The sequence below is a fragment of the Osmia bicornis genome, chromosome 3 (genome assembly GCF_907164935.1).
Source record: "Osmia bicornis bicornis chromosome 3, iOsmBic2.1, whole genome shotgun sequence".
Taxonomy (NCBI): domain Eukaryota; kingdom Metazoa; phylum Arthropoda; class Insecta; order Hymenoptera; family Megachilidae; genus Osmia; species Osmia bicornis.
In genome coordinates, this window is record NC_060218.1 from 7,994,144 (window position 1) to 8,013,489 (window position 19,346).

The 19,346-nt window shown below is 36.1% G+C and overlaps 2 protein-coding genes and 1 long non-coding RNA gene across 4 annotated transcripts; 2 read left to right on the forward strand and 1 right to left on the reverse strand.

Annotated features, from left to right (window-relative positions):
* Nucleotides 1-4,165: 4,165 nt before the first annotated feature.
* Nucleotides 4,166-12,655, reverse strand: LOC114876752. Its single transcript, XR_003789451.2, has 3 exons — nt 12,517-12,655; nt 5,155-10,388; nt 4,166-4,989 (listed from the first exon to the last, which is right to left on the reverse strand). It is a non-coding gene; the product is annotated as an uncharacterized LOC114876752 (long non-coding RNA).
* LOC114876751 (E3 SUMO-protein ligase ZBED1-like) lies at nt 10,387-12,468 on the forward strand. Its single transcript, XM_029188547.2, has one exon. It carries the CDS (start codon nt 10,583-10,585, stop codon nt 12,365-12,367), a length of 1,785 nt encoding a protein of 594 aa, XP_029044380.1. The 5' UTR covers nt 10,387-10,582; the 3' UTR covers nt 12,368-12,468.
* Nucleotides 12,656-13,132: 477 nt separating the features above from the next.
* LOC114876749 (ER membrane protein complex subunit 1) lies at nt 13,133-19,208 on the forward strand. Of its 2 annotated transcripts, XM_029188542.2 has the most exons (16): nt 13,138-13,224; nt 13,334-13,597; nt 13,734-13,849; nt 14,150-14,333; nt 15,176-15,331; nt 15,414-15,750; nt 15,828-16,131; nt 16,441-16,461; nt 16,986-17,158; nt 17,242-17,403; nt 17,472-17,756; nt 17,831-18,026; nt 18,105-18,302; nt 18,383-18,508; nt 18,584-18,811; nt 18,924-19,208. In XM_029188542.2, exons 2-16 carry the CDS (start codon nt 13,455-13,457, stop codon nt 19,082-19,084), a joined length of 2,790 nt encoding a protein of 929 aa, XP_029044375.2. In that variant the 5' UTR covers nt 13,138-13,224; nt 13,334-13,454; the 3' UTR covers nt 19,085-19,208. The 2 variants fall into 2 exon arrangements, with proteins under 2 accessions (XP_029044376.2, XP_029044375.2); XM_029188543.2 differs by lacking the exon at nt 16,441-16,461 and having other exon boundaries at nt 13,133-13,224.
* The last annotated feature ends 138 nt before the right edge of the window (nt 19,209-19,346 follow it).

A 19,346-nucleotide genomic window follows, 5' to 3' on the forward strand; every position in this document is an offset into this window, starting at 1 on the left:
ACGCAGTCCTATCGTATATCTGGTGTTCCAATTTATCTTATTCTTTTTGCAAACAATCATGTAATAGATACTTTTTTAGATAAGCACCATCTTACGTAGTGTTGTTCCCAAAGTGCTGGACTTTGTACTCCGACCAGCCATTATGGTGCATCAAATCCAATTTCCTCGTAAAAGATCCTGGCTGTATCATTTCCTCGAGTGCCCTGTTCTCTCCTTGATCTACGCGTTTGTGTATTGTCGTAAAGGGAAAGGCGGAATCTCTGAGTACAGTACTGATAGCGTTATTTCGGCAAAGCATTAGTCGCAATTCGCAAGTGAAAGATTGTTCTTCGTTTTCTCGTTATTAAAATATTTATCATTTTAATTAAAACTGCACAGACGTATTTTTATTTTTTCTGTAAATATCCGTAATATCAGGAGTCTGATTTTTCTCAGTTTTTCAGAATTTGAAAAAACCCTGGTTATGATCGTTGAATTCTAATTATCACTTGAAAATATTAAAACCACAATATTTCGAGTGGACGTGTAATTTTTTGGAGCACTGTATCACCGGTAATACTGATTACGAGTCCACTTTCGTCCTTTACTCTCCTACTTCTATCCTCTTTTCATTCGCTCGCATCTCCACGAGAAATATTTAATTTCAAAAACATTCCATTTTAATTATAGCTCCCATTTTCACTGTCGTATTAAATGTATCATCAAATTAATTTTTCCTAGTGTGACGCGTTCGAAATATCAGATTTCCTTTTCTCCTATTCAATATCACCAATTTTATGAATTCTTTTCATGTTGAATAAAAATTGGGTGCAACGTATAGTATAATCGAACAAATAAATCGGATCAATTGCATTGCAACGGGTTAATATCGTGAATTGAGAGCGATTTTAAAAATTACTATTTTCTGCATTGTTTTCTATTTGAAAAATCGAACGTAAGCTATTGTATAGCAAAGGGATTCTTGTAATATTGAAATAAAACAGTTTTCGAAAGCTCTCCATCCAAAAATATCGGGCGCAATGAAACACTCGAGTTTTACCAAATCGTTTTGCGCCTGGTAATGTAGACTCTTGTATTTTTGTAGGTACAAGTATTAGCGACCTTTTAATCTTTCGCTCAGTTCGATAGATCGGTTTAGGAAGGACAGTACCTCCTGGTTTTCCATTTTTCTAATCAAGTTACTTTTTTCAGTAAAGATTATCTTAGCAACCTGCTACTCGCATATCCTCGACAATTTCCATTTCTTATATACATGAAATAATTTTCATTCAGTAAGCTTCTTGGACGTTATACCATTACCTCCCCAAAAAAGAATGAAAATTGTGGATGATGCAGCTGTTGCAACCTGTTTTGCTATCTCTGAATCGCGCGACTGAAACAACAAACCATATAACGCGTTGTAAAGGAGAGGGATTAAGAATTCTAAAAACAGGTTGGTATCCGATTCGAAAACATCCTGGTTTTAGCACAGATTTGATACGCTGGTAAGCAAGAAAACGCAGCTGTCTCTTATTCTCTTGTTAACAGCGCGAGCTCGCCGAGTTCGAATGGTCCGTGGAAACGATCTTTCTCGACAACCTATAGATCGTATCTTCGATGGTATACGTGGCAGCATCTACGTGAACACTTACACTGCTAATTATACGAGCGGGCCAGAGAATCTGGGCTTAAAAGCTTTATATATAGAATCGCTTGATATATCGCGGGAACGTTTACTAGCAACCGCGTTTACAAACACTAGTCGAAACGATACCAAAGATAATCATTCTGCGTTCAAGTTACACGTCAATTACGGTAATTGTTGATGCAATTACTCGTAGGGGGAGTTCCCCTAATACCGGACGGCACCTAGTATCGGACATTAGCTGTATCTAAAAGAACTGAATTCCGACAAAATTGTTTCAACCGTCAAACGTTTGTTTTATCCTCTCCTTTGTTTGGACGGTTGAAACAATTTTGTCACATTTCAGTTCTTTTAGATATAGCTAATGTCCGATACTAGGTGCCGTCCGGTACTAGGGGAACTCCTCCTATAGACATTTAGATGAAAGTGATTGTAAAGAAATATGCAAGAAAATTAATTTCAAGCAGATTCGTTTACAATTGATTTTATAGATCGATAGGACGAAGCAAGGAAATGGAAGAAAATTGCCAAGCGTGTTCTCTAAACCGGTTAATTGCGAAGTCGTTGAAATTGGTAGAACGCGTTAACTTCTCGCGCAGAAGGATAATCGCAAGGGGATAGGATATCGCGAGGTTTGTTGGTCGTTCTGAGCTCCGCCAGTGCCAACACTCGTGTCGGACAGACAAGAGAAAGGGGTATAACAGGATCCAAACTTGGATGAAACTTCCAGGAAAACTGCTCCCGCGGGACGCATGAGTCGAGCTAATACAGTCTAAAGATATCGCGAACAAAATTCGTGACAGGAGTAATCTAGGAAGGCGACATTGTACTCGTTAATTCCGGCTAAACAAGCACGGTAAATTTCGAAAAGAATACATCTCTCCATGCGACAAACTATATACTCTTCCAACGTTGCAGTTGTATCAAATTTGTAGATTTTATCTCGCCGTACGCTGTTCGTTCTAGCTGCGGGATGCTTTTCATTTCAGCTGATAGAGCAGCCAACTATGCATGTTTGTTCGCAATTTTTGTTCCGCCGTCGGGACCCCCGGCAGAGAAACTCTTTGTCGAGCAGTTTTATATCTGATGATTCTCCCGTCATAGCTTTATTCGTGAAATGAAACGAAACGGCGAGAAATTGAAGCGAAAGAAAGAGAAATCTCAGCTTTTTATTCGATGGAAAGCGAGTACACTCGCTACAGTGTACTTAATATTTTTATAAATTATACAAATTTTCACAGTACGATCGTATAAGTAAATGGGAGAAAAACAAGGCTTTACGAATGCAGATTTTCACGGCGCGAAAGGCAAACGATATTTGTGAATGAGATTCGGAGATGATTTCGATGAACGGCAACGGTAGCCCTAATCAAGAGCATTGTCCCGGCTGAACGACAATAGGAACGCGATAAAATACGAACCATTAGGGGCTTGTACAGCGTTCGCACAAACGGCGTGCAACCAGAACAGAGGATAAAAGTTACACTGCTCGTAGCGACCGGCGGAGCTTTAAGGGTTGTCACTACACACCGTTTCAACCAGAGGGTCCACGGAACCCCAGAAAATTCTAGTAGTAATAAATTATATTCGAGGCACGCACCATTCGCGAGGGTGAGTACCGCGTCTGCTACAGCAAATGGTACTTTCATTGTACTTGCCTCACGGCTTTTGCATTCTGCCAAGTAGGGATGGGATCAAGTTCAACGTGTATGTATACGAAGACTTTTCAAAAATACTTGAAGTATAACGACATCCCTCCCTGTACGGCGGGAAATTTATAAAACTCCCCTCAAGACACCCTATGTTATTCTTACGGACTTGAACTTTCGGAACGATCCAATACAACGCGCGTCTTTTACTGTTCCTTTCAGCCTGAAGCTACATAGTTAATCCTCTTTGGTAGCTCGTGTCGATGGCACGCGTTACGATTTATTCCGGATTAAATATTGACTTTTAATACCGCTCATCGTTCTTCCTGCCTTCCCTTATTGCACAGCAATCCTGATCGATCAGTTTTCAACTCTCGACGTAGTTGAATTTTATTTCAAACGCGAACCGGCCAATCGAGAATATTTTATCGAGTCTGTTTGCACGAGAAACACGCTGGCACTGGTTGATTTGCAAAACTCGATTGATTGAAAGCTGCTGCATCGTTAAAATATTTACTCGGTTACTACGTCTCCACATTTAAAACACCGCTTTGATGTTATTAATACAAACGAACGTTCCTCTCCTTCTCTTAATTAAAGTAATACGGCTGAACTGTTCGAGGCTATAAATGATTCCAATTTTATTGATCACTACTTCTTATTTGTTAAGTTGCTTTGTATTAATCTTCGGATGGCGGACTACGGAGAGAGCCTATTTTAAGACGGAGGGCTCTAGAGATATTCAATGGCTGTGTAATTATCTTTTCGTTGTCAAAACCTTCAATTTAATCGTTATATAAAAATTTATAATAATATATAATAAATGACAAAATTTATATTTGCAAAATTTTTTAATGAAAATTATTCAAAAAAAAAAGAAACAGCACTAAAGGTAATATACATAATAGTTTAAAAATCAGAAGAAAATAATATAAGAAAAGCATCACTGCATTTAATCAAGTGTCCTGAACCGTATACGTTATCGTTGCACTGCGAAATGATGCATGGTTGTTGGGACCATTTTTCCCACGCATCCGGTGCGCGTACTTTTCACGGACGAACCGTCGGCTCGTTTTGCCCGATAATTGAGTTACGCGCGGAAAACATTATCCCCTCAATCAAGAAAAGCAATCTTTCTACGGTGATGATACATCATGCTCGGTAAATGGATGATCCACGAAACTTTTCTACCATTACCGCATACATTGTGGGAAACAAACAGACGCGACGGTTGAAAAATGATGCTGTCCTAGAAATTTTAACTCTCCCCTTTGTCATAGATATTTTCGTCCGCTAAATACGAATCTAAAAGTCTAATAATGATTTATATTATATTCCGATGTAAAGTGAGATTTTCAAGGAACGCGAATTTCTTCTTTCACGTTGCAGATCTATCGGTCCCCTTGTAGAATCTTAAATCTTTTCGCGGAGACACAGTGCTTTCGCCTCCTGCATTTTCTCCAACCCTCGATCTTTCAACGAATTCGTTCGCCTCGATTTCCTTGCCGGGTAGCAGGTGCGTTCCGCTTGGCATTCGTCATTTCGCGAGTCGCCGTGTTCCAAAGTGGAATGTCGAGGTGTCGGTTTCCACCCTCGGAAAGCCCGAAGATTACATCCTCGACGTGCATTTCCTCCTGGTAGGGTCGTCGCCGCCTCTCGACCAGTTCTTTCGCCATCCGAGGGGTCGACCAGGGCACCCGTAACAACCGAACATCCCTAAAGCGGGAGAAGAAAGAAAGATATAATACAATTTTTATATACGCAGCATCGTTTCCAAAGGGAAATATCAAAAATCGAGAGAGATTTACTTTTGCGGCAGAGTGTACGTGCTTGGAATATCGCGTTGTGTACTTTGAATCAGTTCTATAATTTGAATCTTACAATTTGCCATTTCCCTGAAAATGTTCCAGCTGCGTTTCTTCGTCTCTTTATAGCCCTGTCTCTGTCCTTGGTTAAATTCTACGACCACCCACGCAACCTGCCGAGTTTCCCCAAAACAACCGGCTTCGCGTACGTGACCGGGCTGAGTAAACGCGGTCTCGCGTGAGGGCTCGAGGAAAGCAGCAACTCGCACGACGGACTTTTGAAACCGCACCAAGTTCGCACTCGAAACTCAACAAATACGCGCCTGTATTTCCGCCTATTGCAACAACCATCCAGGCTTCTTCTATTCTACGAACTTTCTACGAAGAATCTTATTGTTGGCGCGAGGAGAGATAGCACAAACGATCCTGGTAAAGTAGAAGTCGTTAAAAGTGATACTTCTATTCTACTTTCATTCTATTGTGCTTATTCGAAGTATTTTCATGACTCGAGTACGCTCGAAACGACAGTCAACTGTGACAGGCCTTTCGCATTTGTCTTCATTTCTTGAAATGATGGTACGGGGTTGATTTCCTCGAATTAAGGGTCCGATGAGTTAGCTCTCGGAGATTACATTCGCTAGTTAGAAGAATCTTCTTAGCACCAACCGAGTCAGGCATAACGATGGCTCGCCTTTTAAGGGGTGTCACGATTCTCGACCCTCAAGACGTCCTATCGAAATACTTCGCCACGAGAATTAATGATTGTTTTGGATTAGTTTGGTAATCGCATCGTGAGCCTTCAAAAGTAACGCCACCATTAGATGAGGTCTTATTTAAAAGATCGTCCATTTATTTCTGGTACATCCTGGGACAAAATGTGTGAAATAAATATTTCTTTAAGCAATTGTAAGAAAGTAGAATTGAAAAATGATAGAATATCTTTGTTATCTACATTATATACTAATTTCATTAGTAAAAGTAATTTAATTGTATGCACATAGGGTTGGTTGAAATTCCGTAACCAAATTACCGCCCCACTCGGAACGAAATTAATATCGTATAATGGCCGGCTTCGTTACTTAATCACTTTGTTGAATTACAGCTTTCATGCTGACCATAACTCAATCAATTGTTGCATTAAATACAGAAACATTATTTTGGGTAAAATAAAATATCCTCTTTATTATATTCTTTTACAAGCAACTATCGCGTTATGTTTTCGTCGCTATGTTTCAAGCGATACTACACGGCAACGTGCGAAAATGTCTGGTAATATGCGTCCAAAATTGCGGAATCTATGTCTGAAATTTATTGCATGCTTCTACGTTAGAATACGGAGGATTTATTTGCTTCTCGTCTTACGTTAAACATAAATTTCTACTGAACCTAGAATTTAGATTATGCACATTCTCCGAGCACTCCAACTTACCCCTTTTTCCCCTCGATATATATCTAACGGTTAAGACAAAATCCAGACGTACGATTTCTCTTCTTTGAAAACCCTTTCGAGCTGGTATCGACTGCTCGATATTTCCCGGACGACTTTCATTCACAACGTAACTCCACACCGCCCAATTCATTACCGCCTCACCTTTCACGTCGTTCCTCGTCGTTCCGCTGTACAGAGCGAATTTGGTGTTCCAGTCTCTCGGGACCAATACCGGACACTAAAATACTGTTAGACCTCCACCCCCCGATCTACACGAATCCCTCTCCGTGTTGTATATAGGCCCGAACACGCCGGGGACCGCGAAAACCCACCCTCTGTGATCAAGAGTAATCGAGGGTATTATATGACCCCGCGATGATGACCAAAGCTATTCTGCACTCGGCTCAGCTCTGGACTAACAGGTCCAGCGCCTGCTGTGTCAGGTTCGAGTTGCTTTGCAGAACAGGGGCTGTAAGAGTCATTATAAAGCCATTTCCATGATCTCCTACCGGTCTTTGCTTCCATTTTAAGCAGGTGTCTTTGCTAGCTGAATACCGGAAGTTTCTCGGTTTCCCCGCATACGCAAGGCTCTCAAGATCGATTCAAACTTGAACCGTTACTCCTCTGTTGACCCTTAAGCCTTTTTCCATTCTTCAAAACACCATTAAAACTTAGTTTCCGAAATGGCTGTTACGCCGTTCGATAAATTTCGTTCTATCGACTGAAAATGGCGTCCCCGCGAAGGATGTTTCAATGGGGAATAGTAGGAAAAGACGTGGGAAATCGTGGAAAGTACAAGGGAGATTTTTATATCGCGGCTGTTCGTTTTGTGTCGCACAATCTTCTATAAGGACATCACTCTGCTAGGGTTTTATAACGTTAAGTATTCCACGTATAACATCCTGCACGTGTGTCAGCCGCTCGAACACGGAGGGGTAAAAAGTTACGCCACGGGATTACGTCGGAAGGACTCTAGGGTGCGATGCTATCAGGAGCAGATAAACATATATTATTTAGCTCGTGAAACCTTCAGCAGGAACAACACGTGCGAAATTCCAATCTCGATTGACACGGAAACAAGTTTTATAAGAACGATTTGGGAGAAAAGAACAAATATTTGAACTGATTTATTTTTAAACATAAAAAAAGATTTAAATATAAAAATAAGAGATCTATAACTAAATTTCTTAGTTTTTTTTTTTTTTTTAAGTAACTGAAGATTATTTCTTAGATCTTAGATCATATTACACTGTGTCAAAGGATGACTGTTGCCCGTTTATGAAGAAAGATAATGAAAAATAAATGTGCATTCTTCGCAAAAGAAGGGACGGAAACTTTTGCATAGACCTAATAGCTTTGAATTATATTTGATGAAAGAATGCGTACAGTTGCGAGGGGAAATAAAGCAATAAAGGAAAATAATATCCGAGACAGTAGTTCGTTGCTGATGGGAGTCGAATACAAAGATAGCAGCAGAACGGAAACTATTCTGCTCTTTTCCGATTCGATATAGCCGCCAGTCATACGTAACTACCGCACGATAATAGCGTACAAAAATTCATTTCAAAAACAATACGATGGTATTTCACGATTGATAAAAATCTGGAATGTAACATGAAATATCTAGAGAGGAAAATTTGGTTCGAGTCGTAACATAAATAACATCCGAACGTCGTAATTACATTTTAATTTCTACGCGAATACCAGCGCTGAAATTTCACATCTGACTCCTAACACTTAATCTACAATTGTTGGTTCCAAATTAGAATTTAAATTTCACCTCAGGTACTCTCGATTACGTTGATTCGAATCAAGGAGAATCATACAATCCGTCGCATTGTCGAAAATTCCTCGAGCAATCAGAGCGCGAAGAAGAGAAGAGAATTCGTTAGGGGAGAGTCGCAACATCGTTGGACCATCGCCCGAGCAAAAATTCACGTTTCAGTCGGCTGAATCTGCGGAGACAAAACCACTCACGTCCACCGTCCGACGCCAAGACAGGGTCGATAATTTCCGAATAAAAAGGTAGCTGCTCTGCACACTCTGTAGCTTTTCCCGTTTCTCGCTTTTCCACGAGACCGTTTTACAAATTCACCGCGGTGCATCGCATTTTTCAGGCGAGTTTTCACGCTCGAACGCGCTTCAAGTCCACCGCATGGAACCATCCCCTGGGTTAAGCTGCGTCGGCCAAATATATCGAGGGTGGTAGAGGGATAGAAGAGGGAAACCGGTCGGTCGGTCCGGTCGGTCGGTCGGTTGATGGGGATGGGAGCCTGTTAGCTTGTAACTGGTCTATTACTGGCTTTATTGAGATTGGGAATCAGCAGCCAGATGGAATCGGTATCGGACGAAAACACACCAGCTATCGGTCGCCACGATTTTCATGCCCGTTAAAACGGCCGCAAAAGAATCGTTATTATTCTGTCACGACGGCAATGTGTACCCATTAAGCTGGCTCGAAACTAGAAAAAAATTACACATATTGGCGTTCTACGTAGAATCCGATGCAAAGGATTTCATCCGTTTTCCTATACTGTTGGACGAAACTACAAAACACCTTGTAAATTATCTTTAATTACCTCTTTAAATGACCTTTTTTTGAATAGTTTTTTGTTATATGTATGGATATAAAAAACTACTCTCAAAATTTCAAATAGATCCCCTGTTCTGTTTTCGTAAAAGCCCGATCATTCATATGAATTAGCGCTCATCGATTAGGGTTCTCCCCTTAACACGCTGACCGTCGCGGTAGAAATAGCCGTATCCAGTACGGCACACTACAACATGGATCATTAAACATTGAAAATTAATTTTTCGATACAATGCTTCAATTTATTAATATAATCTCAGTATTATTCAGAACAGAGTAGATAGGATAGTCGAAAACGTTTCTTTTTTTCTGAAGGTATCATTGAATTTTATCAACCCATTTATTTCTTCCAGATCATTTCTATCGGAATTTATGTTAGTTGATAACACGCCGCCGTTATGGTTTCGCGAAAATATCTTTGGAGAAATTCGAAGGGTTTTTCTTGTAATCAAGAATGCGGTTAATAAAGGAAATTGATGATTTACGGGGCAAAGGAAAAAATAATAAGAATAAGTGTCGACGGGGGTACAACGAAATTAAGTCTCAGGAAACGAGTCTTAACCCTCCACGGTTGAATGGTCGGAGGTGCAAAGTCTTGAAGGGCGACCCTTTTTTTATTGTCACACTTCCAGTCGACTGGCTTTCATCGGTTCCCGTGTAGACAAAATGAAAAATGGCTTCTTATCGGTGGTGGGACCGCGTGCAACTTTTCTCCGGCGTGGTAATATAAATTACGGGCATCCAATAGAAACTCAAGTAACGACACGAGGGTCGCAGAATCCGATATCTTCAAACAACTCGAAGAAAAATAGTATGTCGTAGGGTACTCGAACATATCAAGAGCTTTCTACAACTTATTAAAATCCTTTATTCATTAGAATTTAATGATCAAATACATGGGTTGCAAACACAGAAAGGGATAAATAAAATTGTGGGTTTTGTAAAAGTTTTTATAAGAATGATGATCCGACTGTATCAATGTCTAAGTGAATAATATTTGAACAAATATTATGAAAGCAAATCTGACAAAAAACCAACTACCGAGCTGTTGTGCAACTCTTGAATACCCGAGGTCTTGGGCTTATATAACCGAAGTTGCGCGCCATCCGACATGAACATTCGTACGAATGTTCGAACGGGTATCCGCCCGAGCCCGGCCGACTTTTGCCGACTCGACCCGAACTCGTAATCCCGGGTACCCGCACACCGTTACTCATTATGTATCGGGTATAGTAAGAAGGTAGCAACCGCGTTATAACTCCATTGTAACAACCGATACGTCTTGTAGAATCTGAGGAAGAATCAATTCCAAACCAATTATTCTACGAAACTTTAATTCCTCACCTTCTCTTATTTCTATTTTGACATTTAGAACACGTATATTTTGATGTTTGCTCAATTTTACAAGTTCATTGTATCATTTTCATTGACTATACAATATTATTCTTTATTATTTGTTACGAACTTACATAGTTCGTATTAACAATGGCCTTACGTAGGAGTTTAGTGTGGATGTATAGTATTCCATCAGAAGATGGAAAATTTGTTAAGTGCACTATATGTGACCGTACGTTATCTTATAATGGATCAACGTCAGCTATAATGAAGCATTTACGGGGCAAGCACCGTGAAACATTCTTTACTTCGCCTACCGAAGGTTTTGATATGGATAGTAAGGATTCGTCGGCATTAGAACTGTTGCCTAAAAATGAAGAAGGCTGTTCTCGTCCGCTGCTACAGAAAATGGATTTGTCGTATAGCTCGGATCGACAAGAGCAAATATCAGAAGCACTTGCTCACATGATTTTCTTAAATATGATGCCTATTTCTTTTTGCAGTAGCGAAGGATTTAAACAATTTATGACTATATTAGAACCTGGATACCACTGTCCTTCTCCTGAAAGTATTATGCATCGATTGCAACTTTTATACAATGAGAAACGTATGAAAATAGAAGAAGAGCTTTCTATGGCATCTGATATAGCTATTACCAGCGATGGATGGTCCTCAAAATCACAAGATTCATATATTTCCATGGCTGCACAATTTATAGATGATAAGTGGATTATTAAAAATTATACGCTTTGTACACAGCCAATGGAAGATCATTATACAGATGAAAATTTAACCAGTATGTTTAATATAATTAAAGAAGAATGGCATTTAAGTAGTAAAGTAAATAGTTTAGTCCACGATAATGCATATAATGTAAGTAAGGCTGCAAATTCATTAATTGGTGTGAGATACAACATTTCATGTGCTGCACACACATTGCAATTGTGCGTGGAAGATGCTTTGAATTCAGTTGATAACTACAAAGAAGTAATACAAAAAGGCAGCAAAATTGTACAATATTTTCGTCACTCCAATGTAGCTACTTCTTCTTTAACAGAAAAACAAAAACACTTAAACTTAGGTGAACAAGAATTAATACAAACTTGTCCTATGAGGTGGAGCTCTAGTTACTATATGTGCGAACAACTTGTATGCAAGAAAAATGCAATTGTTTCTGTTTTAGCAGACAGAAATATTACCAAATTAAATATTGCATTAAAACTAGAAATGTCTGAACAGCAGTGGTCAACTATGAGTGATATTATTGTGGCTCTCAAACCTTTACAAGTAGCAATTACAGCATTATGCTTTGAAAGAAGTGTAACTATTTCTTTAGTATGTCCTGTTATTCATGGGCTTATTAATAACCATCTGGAAAGTAATGATTTTGAAACAGCTGAAACCAAACACTTCAAAAATATTTTGAAAACCTCTCTTATTAATAGATTTAACTTAAATTCACATTTTGAAACAGTTCATCGTATTGCTTCTTTTCTTGATCCAAGGAGCAAAGAGTTGTCATTTGAGAGCAATGAGGTAAAGAATATAATTAAAACCTCCATTCGTGACATGATGGAAAACATTTCAATTCCAGACATTAAAAATTTTCAAAATGTTGATCCTTTTTCAAGTGCATTGGATTTCATATTTCAAGCTGTAAATCCTAGTAGTGGAAGTAATTCAGAGTTTCAAACATATTTGTTAGAAACTCAAATAAATCATAATTTATGTCCTTTAGTGTGGTGGAAAATGCATGAAAACAAATATCCCAGATTAGCAAAACTTGCTAAAATGTATTTAAGTATTCCTGCTACATCTATCAGTTCTGAACATGCAATTTCAACAGCTGGAAATATTGTTAGTTCTAATTGTAGCTACTTGTTACCAGAAAATATTGATTTAATGGTATTTTTACATAGAAATAAAGATGTTTGAATAAATATAATTAATCGTTTTGTAAACAGTTAATCAAACGTTTAAACAGAAATTATCCTAAAAGTTATAAATACTTGGATAACAACACAGTAACTTAGATACCCGGTTTGGATGAACATATCTAAAGTACGTATTCAATTTTTTAATACCGTATAAATTAGTTTTGATCTTTCATCGCAGACTGGACTTCAAAGTTCAAAGCAATCAACTATAGAGACGCATAGTGTCCAAATGCATATTAGTTATATGGATACCGCAGTTCACCAGAGTCCATAACTGCGAAAAGGCCAGTTTTCGTTCTTTGCGCATCTCCAGTACGCATCTTCGCCCTGATTGGCGATACTCCCAAACGAAGTGGAAAGCGATTAGCAGAGAACTCACTGCTTTCCCCCACCATCTTCCAACCTGCGCGTCGCAGTTATGGACTCTGGTGAACTGCGGTCAACTGCGGTATACAGTAATTGTATATAGTATGAATGCGTTTCATAATTTTAGTTCTAGAATTCGATAACAGATTACGTCTTTGGTTTATTGCTTTTTCCAGCTTTCTCGCAAGTTATGCTCAAATAGTCATTTTGTATATAAGTACAATTGAAGACAAACTGGGAAATGGGAAATGAAGACAAATATGAACTGATTTTAATGATTGAGATTTTCTTACAGAGGACGTAATTCTGATCCTGTTTTTGTTTTTTCGCTTTGTTTGCATTTACTTTTTACTATTTATTTCAATTTTCCAATTAATATATGTTCATATGGTTGTTTAGATCTTATTAAAATCGCATATTGTTTTACAAAAATTATGAAGTTGTAGTATGTGTATAAGTACACATAGCATAGTTTTGAAAGTTTAATAGGTAAAGAGATAGACCAAGATATTCTATACCTTTACAAAAAGCTTTATAGTTAATCGTTGTTACTAAAATGTTATAAATATTAAAATATCCATGCATTTATTCATTTTAGTGGATTATCCACAAATTCTACGCGAAGTGACCATCACTAAGTTACATTACCAATGGTTATACGTCAGGTGCGAAGACAATTTGTGTAAGCGGATGGATTGATACGTTCTCAAGTTATCGTCATGGCTCTATTCGTATGGAGTTTTAGAGGGAATATCAACCGGTTTTTAACTGATGTTCAAATATTACAATACCTTATCGTACTATTCGGACTGTTTAATTTATCTCTATGTCTCTACGAAGATCAAGTTGGAAAATTTGACTGGTAAATTACTTCTAATCCTTCAACCAATGTTGATTGTGATGCTGAATTTCTTAAATAATGCAACGTGTTTTCATCGTCTGACAGTGCATTAATTATTAAACCATTCGAAATGAATGATTCATTGTTATGCTTACAGGAAACAGAATTACGTTGGTAAAATTAAATTCGCCAGTTTTGACACTGTCTCGGCCGCAAAAAAGATTATTGTTGCTACTGAAGAAAACGTTATTGCTGCGCTAAATCTTAAATCAGGTGGGCTGTACACTTTAACATATAAAAATAATTATATATGATAGCAACTTGTAATCCCTTACTTTCTCAACATTGTGAAGGAAAATGTACAGTTCTAGATTGAACTTTGAAGAATTGACAAGAAAATTAAGAGTCATGCAGTGTTTATCCTATCATCTCATTAATTAGAAATAATCACATTTTAATTATTCATTGAATGCAATCATAATGATATAGCATAATCATTTGTGTTGTAAATATGTAATGAAAATTTAAAAGCTACACACCATCGATATACAAGATGTTTGTTGATTCATTTAGGACAAATATTATGGAGACGTGTATTAGAGAAAGGATGTGCAGGCCACATTCGTGCATTAGGTGGAGTCACAGATGGAGATCTTGTTTCTGTAAGTGGAGGAGTACCAGCTCTTGTACGTGCATGGGATTTAGCTACCGGGCATATACTTCATGAATGGCCAATAGCTGAACAAAATCCTGACAGGTCAGTATCATCACTTTTTAAAACTGTTTATAAGTAGTCTTTGTTTTTTATACTATTATGATGATATATTATTTTAACCAATACTTTCAACATTATAAGATAATGTTTTAATATATATTTATCTGTATGAATGATATTTGTGGTGACAGAGATTGAGCTTTCATAAAACAGTATAATAAAATATAATTGATGTTATTGGTTTTCAGACGTTTCTCTCCATTTATATCATTTTCTACACTGGGATTGTACAGTGCTAACAGGTTTCTTTATATTATTTAATGCACAATCAACAGTGTCACATAATGTCACCTAAAAAATTATTACACTTGGTGTCATTTTTATAATATGTTGTCTTTAAAACTTAATTCCAGTGTAAAACAAACATACAAAATATTTTTTAATGCAAAATATAATTTAAGAAATAAACATTTTTTGCCAAAGATGTAACAAACTAAATTTATTTATATTTCAATCTAGTTCTTGAATATTAATACAGTGAAATCTCGTTTGATCGTTCTTCGCATGTTCCCAAACCGATGATTTTTCCGCGTTTGGTATTTAGTTCAATAAATCCCTTTAAAAATAATAGATAAAAGTTTCACTGTACATGAGATATTTTTTACGAAATTCTGTGTACAGTGAATGACACAATATAAAATATTGAAAGAAACATTGTTTCATACGAAAAAATGTTTTATTTCTTGATTATATTATTTTATAAAATATTTTGTACATAAAGGTATACACAATCAATTTTAATAAAATGCCTTGTAAATGTAATATTTTTATAAAAATAGTGTTAATAAAAAATACTAATACAATTTCTTTTTTTTTTTGCATAGAATCAAAGATGTAAAATGGCACATAAAAGATGGCACATTACATCATATTTTACCAATTTATAATAGTGGTGTTGAAGTGACATCTTATGACAGTAAAACAGGGGACAAATTGAAAACCAGACGAGTTTCTGCACCATTTATAACTCAAGAAACAGAGTATGTAATCTATTGTATTAACTTTTAACATAAATATTTGATAAATGATATTTCATTTTTTTTTTTAATAACTTCTTGTTAGGTGTGTGTTAGCTGCTCCATATTTAGTGTGCTTAAAAGGAGATAGTTCGTTGGCTGTACCGTTTCTAGTACATTTATTTGATACAAACTCTCAACCTCAATCGGTTACAATAAATACAATATTTGGTGCTGGTGCACAAGGACCATACCATTTGGAATCAGTACTTGGTGAAGAACCTGTTGTTTCAATTAGTGCAGATGATAATCAGAGGAAACGAATTCTTCTGGTTGGAGAAGTACCTGTTCCCGTTCAAAGAGATATACCTGGAGATGCTAAGCTTTATATCGTTTCAGTCGATAACGAGAAAGTGCTACTGGAAACGACATATAAAAATGGAGTAAGTGTTTTGCTTTGACTGAACTATAAAAATGTATTTAATATCAGTTTTAATAACTTTTAATGATCTGTTTACAGGTAACAGAAATTAGTGCCACAGAACTATTAACATCAAAACCTTTGCCAAATTTATCTGTTAGTCTAGCACATAATTCTTTATTATTGCCAACAATTATGGCTTCAGTTTGTCCGCGACAAGCAAAAGGCGTAACCTGTCGTCATTTGTTAGCTTCAGAAGATCATAGTGTTTCGCTGTTACAACATAATAAATTAGTATGGTCTAGAGAAGAAGCTCTTGCTAGTATCGTAGCTGTGGAAATAATAGAATTACCTATGTCAGATAGGGATCAAGAAATTGAAACAGAATTTGATCAAAAAGAGAGTAAGTATATATACGTACATATATTTTTATTCTGCTTATTAAAGTATAGCAGAAACTCGTACTTATTGGAATTCATTTTAATGTAAAACGGTATTTGATGCAAATTAAAAGAAAATATATTTACATTGAAATAATATAAAAATCAAAATACTATTACATATTTCGTTCTATGTACTATTACCAAAGGTGCTTATTATTGTGATTTAATTATAACAGTGATAATTAAATCATATTTTCCGTAATTTATTTGTAAATAAAACAAATGATAGTTATATTAATTATATTTCTTTTGTGAATGGCTGCTGGCAGGTATTGATGTAGACAGTTCATGTAAGTAGTGGAGCAGCAAGGGCTGGTTTGAAAATTACTTTATCTTCCTGCTGTTTATTAGTCTTATGCGCACGTTAATTTTCTTTAGAGGCACAAGAAAATATAAACGAATTAAATACAAACTAGTAAATATTTTTATCCTTGCTATTTAAGAAAATTGCTGTAATATATATTATGTGCATGATGGTATTGAAAAGTTTTGTAAGTTGAAATAGACTTATCTGATATAAATTGCAAAGGATATATTTAAATTTAACTTATGAATATGATTATTTTAGCATCATGCATGAATAGTTGAAAATAATATAACACAGCTGTTGTATGTGTTATCTGATCAAGTCTAATTGATTTTATGATATTTAATTAACATGTTTTAATTGTTTGTTATTTGTTACTATTCCAGTTTTACAATTGAGTACATACTTTTTTGTTTTTGTTCGTTTTTTATAAGTGTAGTGTACAAAACCCATTTTGTAGATATAATGTTATACAAGTAACATATTTTATATTTTTGTTATAACCAGGGGATGTGCTGAGTATGATATTTAGGAGAGTTAGTTCTCAATTTAAACAAGCAAAGGCATTTTTCCAACTGATATTAAACTTCACACCTCAACAATCCAATCAACGTACTGATTTAGTACGAGATAAATTTGGATTACATAAAATGATTGTTGTTGTTACATCACCAGGAAAGGTATGAAACCCAGTAATAATGATATTTATTAATTAGTTAATGTTACAGATATATTAATTGTTATTATTTCATTTTGTCCATAGTTATATGGTATTGAAACTAGGAAAGGTGAAATTATTTGGAATCTTAGGGTACCAAATATTCAAGGCTTTGCTAAAAGATCTAATGCAATGACTTTGTATGTGCAACGTGGCAGTAGGCACTTCCCACACCCACCACAATGTGCACTACTAGCAGAAGACAAAGTATGTAATAATATTATCTATACGTTAAATTAAATTTTAACTTCGATGTTGTTCTTTAAATACTTCAGAAAACATCAGAAGGGGTTGTATATGTATTTAATCCAATTACTGGCCAATCTTTGGATGGTTTGATAAAATTAGGATACAGAATAAAGCAATCCATGTTACTTCACGCGACAACGGATGATTTCATGCGAAGCATATTGATTTTTGATACGCGGCATAAGGCTCACGTATATCCTGAAAGTGCAACCCCAATTGCTGCGTCAGTTGGTAAAAATACGTACATATTTACCACTGATCCAACAACCGGGGTATTATCTGGGTTTTCACTTTCGTATAGCACGTCTCAGGTAGAATTTTTAATATGTTGTTTGTTTAAGTTGAATATTTTATATATGTGACTGATTATAATTTCATTTTATAGGAACTTATTGTCCATAAAGTGTGGGAATTGTTGCTTTCACCGAAAAACCAAAGAATAACACACGTTGTATCAAAAGATCCAATAGAACGTGTTCATTCCCAGGGTAGAGTTCTAAGTGATAGATCAGTTTTGTATAAATACATTAATCCTAACTTAGTTGCCATAGTAACAGAGGGTGTAGGATACACTCATAAAAGTAAGTAAATGATATAACTCTCAGATTTAAATTTCAGTGAGCATGATAATGAATTTTTCGATTATTTCTGATTTATAGATACGCTTAATCTCTATTTACTGGATGTAGTATCTGGAGCAATGATATTTTCAATTATGCATAAAAGAGTTCGCGGTCCAGTCCATGTTGTGCATTCAGAAAACTGGATAGTGTATAGTTACTTTAACGAGAAAAGTCGTAGGACAGAAGTTGCTAGTTTAGAACTTTATGAAGGAAAAATACAAAGTAATACCACAGGTATTACATTTGTTCTTCACTGATATCTTATTTATATTTATATTAACCATTATTGATTTAATGTTCTTGAATTATTGCAGTGTTTTCATCTTTGGCCACAACTAAATTGCCGATCGTAGAAAGGCAAGCTTTTATTTTCCCCGCCGCGGTAGAATCAATGCGAGAAACGATTACCGAAAAGGGTATCACAAGCAAACATATTATAGGTCCGTAAATTAGATATTGTATAGTCATTAAGATTCTATTGATTATAATTACAACTTGATCCTAACATTTAATAGTGGCCCTAGCCAATGGTGGAATATTGGAGTTACCATGGATGATGGTTGATCCACGGAGGCCTATTAATCCAGAAGTACGCGAGGAAGGTGTTATACCATACATGCCTGAAATACCTATTCATATGGACACAATAATCAATTATAATCAAAGCGTGTTTAGGGTATCAGGTATTCATACTAGTCCTAGTGGCCTTGAAAGTACTTGCTTAGTTTTTGTACACGGTCTCGGTAAGTATCTGAAAATAATTAGATATTTATGATTCATTGTGAAAATTAATAACATACAAATAGCGTATACACGTTTATGCAAATAATGGGATATTTATTACGATATTTACAGACTTGTTCTACACACGTGTGGCACCGTCTAAAACATTCGATGTTTTGAAAGAAGATTTTGATTATTATCTTATTGTTATAGTGTTGGTAGCGCTTGTAATTTCTTCATATGTCACAAAGAAACTAGCATCCCAGAAAGCGCAAAAGCAAGCATGGAAATGATGTTTCGTTTCTTTAGAGAATGAATGCGTATAATTCTTAAGTGTCTGTTCACTAAAAGCAAAACCATTTTGCTAATAACTTGTAAAAAAGATACTGTTTTATAAAAAGCCAATGTTACTGCAAAGTAAATGTTAACAATTTATTATCTCACCTAAAGTATCTTGAAATATATTACATATTTGTTCTTTTATTAGTACAGAACGCACACGATAGGGGTAGATTATTTCTAAATGTTTCAAAGTGTGCTAATCATATGACAAGA

Excerpts from the sequence above, each read along its gene's own strand:
- LOC114876751 (XM_029188547.2), top strand. The coding sequence starts at position 10,583 with ATGGCCTTACGTAGGAGTTTAGTGTGGATGTATAGTATTCCATCAGAA.
- LOC114876749 (XM_029188542.2), top strand. The coding sequence starts at position 13,455 with ATGGCTCTATTCGTATGGAGTTTTAGAGGGAATATCAACCGGTTTTTA. Across the intron at positions 17,159-17,241 it reads TTGTTACATCACCAGGAAAG|TTATATGGTATTGAAACTAG; the intron begins GTATGAAACCCA and ends TTTTGTCCATAG. Across the intron at positions 18,509-18,583 it reads CACAAGCAAACATATTATAG|TGGCCCTAGCCAATGGTGGA; the intron begins GTCCGTAAATTA and ends AACATTTAATAG.